Genomic DNA, 9592 nt, shown 5'->3' on the forward strand with positions numbered 1-9592 from the left:
TTGCTTGCGTTGCCCTATGTTCGTGCTTCACGATCCTCATAATTTTTAAAGATCAGTTATAAAATTTTGATTGTTTATCAAGGGAGAGGATACAAATCAGCATCAGGACTCAAATAATAATTTCCCGAAGCCATTGGACCCAATGATCAGAAGTTTTCAAGATAATCCATTTTAAAAATGGTTAATATGCAACAACAAAGTCCGTGACTCACCGGGTAGCTCAGTAGTTTGGATGGCGGCGGACCGCTGGTTAAATTTCTCATCATGAGCGTGAACTTAACCTTTCAAAGTTGGGCTGGTTATTGAAAATTGATTCATTCTTCTGGCTCTCAGGACAGAGAACTTCCCCCTCTCCTCAGAGATTCAGCGTGTTTGCTCGGCGATAGTCCGCCGAGTACTACTAGATTCTCGAACTGACAGAGTGGTGTGAGTATAGATGGTGCGTCTAGAAGCGCAGCATCTTTCTGCAAAATAGTTTCTCTCTCGCGCTGGACTGGACTTAAGTAAAATGTTTACCAACGGCGCCAAATACCCTAGATCGGTGGTGATTAATTGTTGTGACGTCGGATCTGCGTGGGGAAAAAATAAGCGGGACTTTAAACAACTCACATCGCAACTATACATAATGACAATACCGAGCAGGGTAGCGTTCGAAAGAAAAATAATTCCCTAACAATATAGGGATTTCTTTAGACAGTTGGTACACGTCTCACTAAAGGTTTTGACCTCGATGAAAGAGGCGTGTCGTAGGAGCTCTAGGCACAACATGTATACTCACTCACACCATAACTGATAGTGATCGAGTATCAGGCCTCTATTTCATGCGCTGTTGTTATTGGTCGAACCGCTTACCTCGCAATTGTTATTGAAGCGGTTCATCGGGTTCACGTCAACAAGAGAGTCTGTTATGATACCTCGAATTCAAATCTGCCGTTGTCAACGGCTCTCGCACCGATAAATATTTGTGATATATTAAATTTTGATACAAAACTGAAAAAAGAAAACTTTGGATGGCAAATTGACGTGTCTTTTTTATTTTATTAACAATTTACAAACATTCAATGCAAGTACTTTAATTATACAACGTATCGTAAGTTTATATTTTCACTCCACAGTCGGGGTTTTGTTGTTAATTTGTCATAAATATCGATAGTTAAGAAATACTATTTTCAATAATAAGCCCGACTTTTCAAGCGAGAGATAAGCGAAAGCAAGATCCGCGTTTGTCATTAAAAAATACGAAATAACTGTTGATTGGCATGGACTTGATCAATTCCACACGTAAATGATGTGGGCATACGCATTGAAGAAAAAGAAAATAAATAAAAAGAGGTCATTTGAAAAAAGTCGCTCACGGCGAGCATCGAACCAGCGATCCACCGCTTACCAGATTACTAGGTTACCCGGTGAGCCACGTTCTTGCACATCGAGCATTCAGTGTCGATAACACGCTCGCAATATTTCAAAATGGATTTTTTCGAAAACTTTTGACTATTCGATCCAGTAGCTTTGGGGAATTGTTATTCGAGTCCTGATGCTTCAGTACTATAAGTATGTAGAATTACAAAAATGTCATTGGAGTATGCCGGATAGTTTTGTAATTATCTCGAATGAGATTCTTGTATAAATACGATTGAACGTTACTCAAGTAAGTTGGTTTGATGATGCAATTATACTACGAAACTCGTTTTGCAATTTTACAATGTAGATGTTTGGATGAAATTAAAATTTCAGTCTGCCTTTACCGACCGAGCAAAGTCACCCTTGTATTCCGTATATCAAGTAAACAAACGAGCGAGAACGGTTTAAAATTTGACTGTGTATCGGTATTTCATCGCGGAATTCAGGAAAGTTGGTTATGTTCTGAATATCACCAAAAAATGTCTCATTCTCTGACACGTATTACGATTTTTGAATTTTCCGCATTTCTCGGACGGAAAAGTTCATGGTCGAAAGACTTTCCGCCATTCTGGAAATAATGAGGAGCAGAATCAGCCATTACAGGACTATTTTCATGCAATTTATTGTATGTAGAAATATGAGTCCCTATTGCAAAAATTTCTTCATGACGTCAGAGCCTGGTTGTGGGCGCCATTTTATCACTACATAACCTAAATTTTCAATTTCAATGGAGGCAAATCATCATTCTTGGGGTTTCTTTGTAAGATCAAAGAATGATGTTCGAAGTATAAATAATTCAGTCATTGCAATTTGATCGTCGTTTTTATCGTGAACAAATGTTTGATTACGATTATTGATATTTAATTACCGTTGTCATACTTTTTCCTGAACGTGTATTGGCTTTGCCAGATATCGATTCATGTTTCCACAGTTTGGACAGATGTCTGTGCAGTCGAGATATTTAAAAATGCGGTGTAATGTAATGAAATTGCCTGGTTATTCAATCGGCTTGTTTAGTTGTGATAAGGAGATTCGAAACCTCGTCACGGAAGATTTAGCATTATACATGAAAACTCCAACTAGAGAGAAATATAATCACTTTTTTTTTAAATATTTTCTAGGCGTTCTGAAGATAGCTGAATAAATGAAAGCATTGGACTGAAATGTTGGGTGAGAAAAATATGTTCCCGGTAACCCCAGAAAGAAATCCTTTAATTCTGTCAGATACCTGCTGAGTAAAAATGAGGAAATAATAGCTATTTATGTGGCATGCCCGTAAACCGCCTGTTTCTTTGGCAAGGATAAAGATTTCAGGCCGAGCTGAAGGCGAACCGGAAGCGAGCCGGAAGCGAGTACTGAAATTATCCGAGCCAAAAAACGGTTTACGGGCATACCACAAACAATATTTTTTACGGTATGGGCATTGAAAAGCAAAACGAAGAGTGAGGTTATGTCACGATCTGTTCGACGAAGCTACTTTATTCGGCAGTTTGGGATGCGCACTTCGAACTGCGTATCAAAACTGCGGAATAAAGACTTTATTCCGCAACTTTGTTCGCTGCCGTATAAACCGTCACTTTACGGAACGAAAACTGCCACAAAAAGTGGAATTTTCAATGCCCATGCCGTAAAAACTAATATACAATAATATTACTCGAAAAAGTGTCCATGTCGAATGTGTTCTGCAATCAAAATCGAAAAAGTGTAACAAAAAGTTGTATTTACTTTCATTCTCGACGATAAATGTGACTTCTACAGCTTAGCTATGAAAATTCTGTACACCAATTCAAAAATATGAGTTTGAAGTTTGGGTGAATATACTTAACATGTCATCCTTCAATCCACAATTAAAGAATTTAACTCTTGATCCGAATGAGATATAAGTTGTGAAGTACGTATATAAGAATATCGAACTTTGGAGAGTGAGAATTTACCGCGGGAGAAAGTATTCGAAAGAAATTTGAAGTGTCACCACGTAGGGCCAAGTTTCACGCTCTTCTAAGTCGGTTTACGGTTATATGTTGAGCTCATGAGTTAGCTAGCCTTTTCTGAGTTCATAAGCGTCTCACTAGGGTTTAGTACGGCTTTTTAGTTCTACAGCTTTTTCATCGACCTATTTAAGAATAGCAGGACTTTCTCGGTCGAGGGAACAAGTAGCAGCTCGATACATTACGGCTTGGTTTCGTGGTCTTTCGTTGTACTCAAAAACAAAGTTCACTCACCAAAAGATGTACGAGAGCTCATTCTTGACTTTTTGTTGCGGGTTCTTACATCAAGAAATTTGTACTGCAGTATTTTTTTAAAGCCAATGGCGCATGATTCCAGTTATACTTTGCAAACTGCAAAAAAATAAGTCGAACAGTAAACCGACAATCAAGAAACGCTTATTCCGAAAATATTATTCGCTTTATATTTTCTGAACATTGTGCAACTCGAAGAACATCGTCAACACATATTGAATTTCAAATAACGTATGACTGCTTCATATATTGTCATAATAGAGTCTGAAACGTGTTTTGAATAGGCATAGCTACTTCCAGCAAATCGTTTTCTATTATTCTGATTATCTTACAGCCAACTGAGAGCTGAATCATTTGATTAATCCTATACCTAAGGACACGAAGAAACGCAACATAATTCATTTTTCTGGATACTTTATCAGAGCGACAATGATAAGGTTCCAGTTAAAAGAAAGTTATGTTTATTTACACAAGGCAAGTTGATGAAAACAAGTTTAAACAGATAACGGCGTAAAGCAGGAGAACAATAGTACCGATAATATTAATATAGTTTATATGAAGATGCGTGAAAATAATAAAAAATACTTTCAATGTGTTGAAAACCCCGGAGTTATAATAATAATCGCATCATCATGAGAATTGTGCATACTTATACAAGCGTATAAATCCAGCATGTGTGTTGAATGTAAACACACGGTTTTTACCTCAGTTATTCCCATTTGCGTCATATCTTGTGGTACTGCAGTCCGTTTGTAAAATCGCATGCATATTTATAACACCTACGTAGTGCAAGGCTCAGAAAAACGTTTTTCAAAAGAAAATTTTTTCCTAGAATACTTGATAATCAGTATCAGGTTTCTGCAATTTCCTGTAATAGCTTTCTCCAAAGCTTAATTCCTTAGTCCTGCCAGTTTAAAACGAGCTGAATTTTAGTATGCTTAAAAAATTTCTAGGTTCATTTGAAGTAACAAGGTAAGTAGTCATGTAGGTTCGACACGCTGTTTTTGGTAATGAAAATAAATTATGATTATAGAACTAACGTCATGCGTATGCTTTTGAGAAATTAACAAAAATTTCATACAGTCGAAGAAGTAATATGGTGGTGAAAAGATTAAAAGGACCTATAGACGATCACGTGATTCCATCAAATTGCATAAAAATTAGAGCATATTTAAAAGCGTTTGAAAGTTTATGAAATTGTTTAGAAATTTCAACAACTTGACAGACCGAATTCGTTATAAAATTCTATGAATATAATAATCGGACCGTCAGAAACCTCTTAACTGTAACATTTCAAAATCTTAATTTTGAAATGGTCTAATTTACAAAATTCAATAGACGGAAAATAAGCAAGAAGTATTTTCGAATAGAACGAGTCGATTCAGAGATGAATTGTATTATAGTAGTGAAAGGAAAGTGCTGTTGGTGTATGAATAATATAAATTATATGAAGTACGCATCAGAAATATAGCCAATTGATGACACCGTCGATGATATTAAACGTCATTAAATACATTCGGATACAAAAACAAGCTAGCAAAAACTTAGTAAAACGAGAGCTTGACGTTTAGTGAAGTACATGTTTGTGCGACTGATGCAAGAACAAACAAAAAAAAAAAGAAATAGAATGACATACCACACTTGTCGGTCGTGCGTTGCTGACTAAAGAGGAGTATAAAATGAAAATCGTACAGCAGCAGCGTCGTAGTCGCCTAGCGAGCCTGATAAGCTCGATATGAATAAAATAATTGTGTTACTCATTATCGGTGCGCTGTGCCATCAGCGGACTTCCGGTAGACCAAGTCACGGTGAGAAGCATGATCATCACAAATCAGGCGGTGAGTATTTTGGCGTAGAGTCACATGTGGATGGACTATAGGGATAGGGAACGGAGATCAACTACCATATTGATCCCTAAGAATTAAAGATTCTTATGGAAACAATAATGATGATCAAATCACTGAATCTTAATTATAGCCGAGATATTAAATCTTAAAAATCAAATCAGGTCCGTGGTTTTTCAACGTGGAATTGCCTGCTTCTAACTACAAGTTTTCCAGCAAAAACACTCGGATATATTTTCATGAATGAATTATATGAATTTACTATTGCGATATTGTAGAATCTATGCCATTTCTTTATTCCTGCGTAGAATGAAAATTAATTGGAGTGTCTTTGTTCAGAATTGTGTATAGAATGGGGCTGTTAAACCCTTTTTTGCTTCTGAGATACGTGGAGTTTGATGTTTACGTCAATGGTGAAATCGACTAGGGCGACCCCTGGACCTTTACTATTTTATTCTCAATTTTTGATAACACAGTGCTACGAGAAGCACCTTTGAAAAATATTTCTTACATTTTTTTTACGTGTTGGTAAGATACGATTTTTTGAAGTTTCGTCAGCTCGAAAAAACTGAGGAAAAACAGCATTTTTCGGACGCCTGGATAACGTCAGAATCTCTATTAGTTATATACTATCGTGACCTTTCTGAAAAACTATAGTAAATATTTTAAAACGTCTTTCGGAATGGCACATGTAAAAGCACCAGACACAACGCCAATGAAAGATTTAATGAATCACGAAATTAGTTTTTGATGCGCTAGACATGTACATACTCCACCTGAATTATTTACATCGAATTATGTTACGTTATTAATGTTCACATACAGTAATTGTTATATGCCAGTGCATATTACTCGGACACTGTTGTTGGGAAAGCCAAAGTGTTACCGAAGTATTTAATTTAGTAGGTATGTAATAACAATTGTAATCAAATAATTCAGATAGGATAATCTAATGCATTGAATGGAGGATGAAGTGAGGAGAACGGTGTTACGTTTGGAAGCTATAATTTATTTATCGCCACAATCTAAAAAGCTTGTATTATAGAGAAAAGAATCCTAGCACCGAAGCATATTTCTTGGATTCAATTTTAGGTCACTCTTAATATTTGAAGTTTTCCTATTCAAAAAACACGAAGAAGATGTGAAATACTTATTCTAACTCTTACAGTCAATTTGATTTAAAAAATTACTTCTGATTATTTTAAGCGGCTAAATCGTCGACTGTATTCACTCGCTGAAAATGCGTATAAGGTTGAGTCTGTATAATTAAATTATAACAAATAGATGAATAGATGATATGAATAGATGATATCCGTATTATTCAAACTGAAAATTTCGAGTTACGAGAGTGAATTCAACATTGGATTGAAAAGATATCTTTCGGTGAGGGTTCTTTTCTTGTAGTTCAGAAATCTTACAGGTGAGAGCGAAGGAAAATGTTGCTTCTAAACGAAACACCCTGATGCAGACACCGGCAAATCCACATTGGAGTTCAACATACTCATAAACTCATTAATGCATACTGCTGATAAATTAACTAAATAATGTACATTATATTTTGCAGGATGTGTTCGAAGATCAGGCGATGAAATGAGATCAGGGGAAGAGAAGACGGAGGAGTATATAGCAATGGATGAAGATCTGGAGGTGGAGGTGAGCGTGTGGGAAAAGATGTACAACGAAATGGACGAGGATATCCGGAAGGATCTAGAAAATCTAGATCTGGATCTGAAGAACCATATAGAGCAGGAGAAGTACCGGGACGCGGAGAAGGGTGTAAAGGAGAGGCATCTAGAAGAGGAGAAGCATATCGAGGATGAGAAGTATATGGAGACGGAAGAGCACGTGAAGAAGGAGCATCAAGGAGAGAAAAAGCATCTGAGGAATGAAAAATCTTTCACGAATGAAAAATACCAAAATATGGAGGAAGACGAAGAAGAGGAATACGGTGAAACACAGCTGGAGGACCATGAAGAGTACGAAGATGAAACACAGAAGAAACACTACGAAATGGAGAAAAACCGAAAGAAAAAATTTATTACGAAGGAGAAAGGTCAAGAAATGGAGACAAATCAGAAGGAGGAGAAATACCAGCATTTAGAGAAAGGCCAAGGAAAGGACAAGAATCAGATGGTGGAAGGTAAAGGAGAGGAAAAGAATCACATGGAAAAAGGTAAAGGAGAGGAAAAGAATCAGATGAAGGAAGGTAAAGGAGAGGAAAAGAGTCACATGGAAAAAGGTAAAGGGGAGGAAAAGAATCAGATGAAGGAAGGTAAAGGAGAGGAAAAGAGTCACATGGAAAAAGGTAAAGGGGAGGAAAAGAATCAGATGAAGGAAGGTAAAGGAGAGGAAAAGAGTCACATGGAAAAAGGTAAAGGGGAGGAAAAGAATCAGATGAAGGAAGGTAAAGGTGAGGAAAAGAGTCACATGGAAAAAGGTAAAGGGGAGGAAAAGAATCAGATGAAGGAAGGTAAAGGAGAGGAAAAGAGTCACATGGAAAAAGGTAAAGGGGAGGAAAAGAATCAGATGAAGGAAGGTAAAGGAGAGGAAAAGAATCACACGGAAAAAGGTAAAGGAGAGGAAAAGGATCAGAAGGAAGAAGGCCAAGTAAAGGAAAAGAATCAACAGGAGGAAGGTAAAGGAGAGGAAAAGAATCACATGGAAAAAGGTAAAGGAGAGGAAAAGAATCAGAAGGAAGGTAAAGGAGAGAAAAGTAATCAGAAGGAAGAAGGTGAAGGAGAGGAAAAGAATCACATGGAAAAAGGTAAAGGAGAGGAAAAGAATCAGAAGGAAGAAGGCCAAGTAAAGGAAAAGAATCAGAAGGAGGATGGTAAAGGAGAGGAAAAGAATCACATGGAAAAAGGTAAAGGAGATGAAAAGAATCAGAAGGACGAAGGCCAAGTAAAGGAAAAGAATCAGGAGGAAGGTAAAGGAGAGGAAAAGAATCAGAAGGAGAAAGGTCAAGGAATGAAGACCAGTCAGAAGGAGCAGGAATACCAACAGATTGGGAAAAGCGAAGGAATGGAGACAAATCAGAATAAGGAGAAACACCAACAGAGCGGCAAAGGCCACGGAATGGAGACAAATCAGAATAAGGAGGAATCCCAACAGAGCGGCAAAGGCCACGGAATGGAGACAAATCAGAATAAGGAGGAATCCCAACAGAGCGGGAAGAGCCAAGGAATGAAGTCCAATGAGAACAAGGAGGAATACCAACAGAGCGGAAAAAGCCAAGGAATGAAGTCCAATGAGAACAAGGAGGAATCCCAACAGAGTGGAAAAAGTCAAGGAATGGAGACAAATCAGAAGAAGGGATACCAACAGAGCGGCAAAAGCCACGGAATGGAGTCCAATCAGAACGAGGAGGAATACCAACAGAGCGGGAAAAGCCAAGGAATGAAGTCCAATGAGAACAAGGAGGAATCCCAACAGAGCGGGAAAAGCCAAGGAATGGAGACAAATCAGAAAAACGAGGGATACCAACAGAGCGGGAAAAGCCAAGGAATGAAGTCCAATCAGAACAAGGAGGAATCCCACCAGAGCGGGAAAAGCCAAGGAATGGAGACAAATCAGAAGAACGAGGGATACCAACAGAGCGGCAAAAGCCACGGAATGGAGTCCAATCAGAACGAGGAGGAATACCAACAGAACGGGAAAAGCCAAGGAATGAAGTCCAATCAGAACAAGGAGGAATCCCAACAGAGCGGGAAGAGCCAAGGAATGGAGACAAATCAGAAGAGCGAGGGATACCAACACAGCGGGAAAAGCCACGGAATGGAGTCCAATCAGAACGAGGAGGAATACCAACAGAGCGGGAAAAGCCAAGGAATGAAGTCCAATCAGAACAAGGAGGAATCCCAACAGAGCGGGAAAAGCCAAGGAATGGAGACAAATCAGAAGAGCGAGGGATACCAACAGAGCGGGAAAAGCCAAGGAATGGAGACAAGTCAGAAGAACGAGGGATACCAACAGAGCGGCAAAAGCCACGGAATGGTGTCCAATCAGAACCAACACAATGGGGCAGTCCAAGGCACGCAGACAAATCAGCAGAGAGGCGGACACAAATCGCTTCTAAGTTTGGAAATAAACTGAGTAAATGATTTAGTG

The 9592-nt window shown here is 38.3% G+C and overlaps 2 protein-coding genes across 6 annotated transcripts; both read left to right on the forward strand.

Annotated features, from left to right (window-relative positions):
* Nucleotides 1–5329: 5329 nt before the first annotated feature.
* LOC124413831 lies at nucleotides 5330–7374 on the forward strand. The gene is made up of 3 exons (XM_046894617.1): nucleotides 5330–5479; nucleotides 7050–7308; nucleotides 7350–7374. The coding sequence occupies exons 1-3, from the start codon at nucleotides 5377–5379 to the stop codon at nucleotides 7372–7374; spliced, it is 387 nt and encodes a 128-aa protein (XP_046750573.1). The 5' UTR covers nucleotides 5330–5376.
* A 16-nt stretch (nucleotides 7375–7390) lies between these two features.
* On the forward strand, nucleotides 7391–9592 carry LOC124414184 (ribosome-binding protein 1-like). 5 transcript variants are annotated; one of them, XM_046895155.1, is made up of 4 exons: nucleotides 7904–7955; nucleotides 8130–8178; nucleotides 8257–8307; nucleotides 8419–9592. In XM_046895155.1, the coding sequence occupies exons 1-4, from the start codon at nucleotides 7913–7915 to the stop codon at nucleotides 9575–9577; spliced, it is 1302 nt and encodes a 433-aa protein (XP_046751111.1). In that variant the 5' UTR covers nucleotides 7904–7912; the 3' UTR covers nucleotides 9578–9592. The 5 variants fall into 5 exon arrangements, with proteins under 5 accessions (XP_046751115.1, XP_046751111.1, XP_046751112.1 ...); XM_046895156.1 differs by lacking the exons at nucleotides 7904–7955; nucleotides 8130–8178 and adding an exon at nucleotides 7969–8021 and having other exon boundaries at nucleotides 8259–8307; XM_046895159.1 differs by lacking the exons at nucleotides 7904–7955; nucleotides 8130–8178; nucleotides 8257–8307 and adding an exon at nucleotides 7391–7614 and having other exon boundaries at nucleotides 8686–9592.

Source organism: Diprion similis, chromosome 13, assembly GCF_021155765.1.
Source record: "Diprion similis isolate iyDipSimi1 chromosome 13, iyDipSimi1.1, whole genome shotgun sequence".
NCBI classification, from domain to species: Eukaryota; Metazoa; Arthropoda; class Insecta; order Hymenoptera; family Diprionidae; genus Diprion; species Diprion similis.

Excerpts from the sequence above, each read along its gene's own strand:
- LOC124413831 (XM_046894617.1), top strand. The coding sequence starts at position 5,377 with ATGAATAAAATAATTGTGTTACTCATTATCGGTGCGCTGTGCCATCAG. Across the intron at positions 5,480-7,049 it reads TGATCATCACAAATCAGGCG|GATGTGTTCGAAGATCAGGC; the intron begins GTGAGTATTTTG and ends TATATTTTGCAG. Across the intron at positions 7,309-7,349 it reads AAGCATATCGAGGATGAGAA|GAGAGAAAAAGCATCTGAGG; the intron begins GTATATGGAGAC and ends AGGAGCATCAAG.
- LOC124414184 (XM_046895155.1), top strand. The coding sequence starts at position 7,913 with ATGGAAAAAGGTAAAGGGGAGGAAAAGAATCAGATGAAGGAAG. Across the intron at positions 8,179-8,256 it reads GGAGAGGAAAAGAATCAGAA|AGAGGAAAAGAATCAGAAGG; the intron begins GGAAGGTAAAGG and ends AAAAGGTAAAGG. Across the intron at positions 8,308-8,418 it reads GTAAAGGAAAAGAATCAGAA|AGAGGAAAAGAATCAGAAGG; the intron begins GGAGGATGGTAA and ends GGAAGGTAAAGG.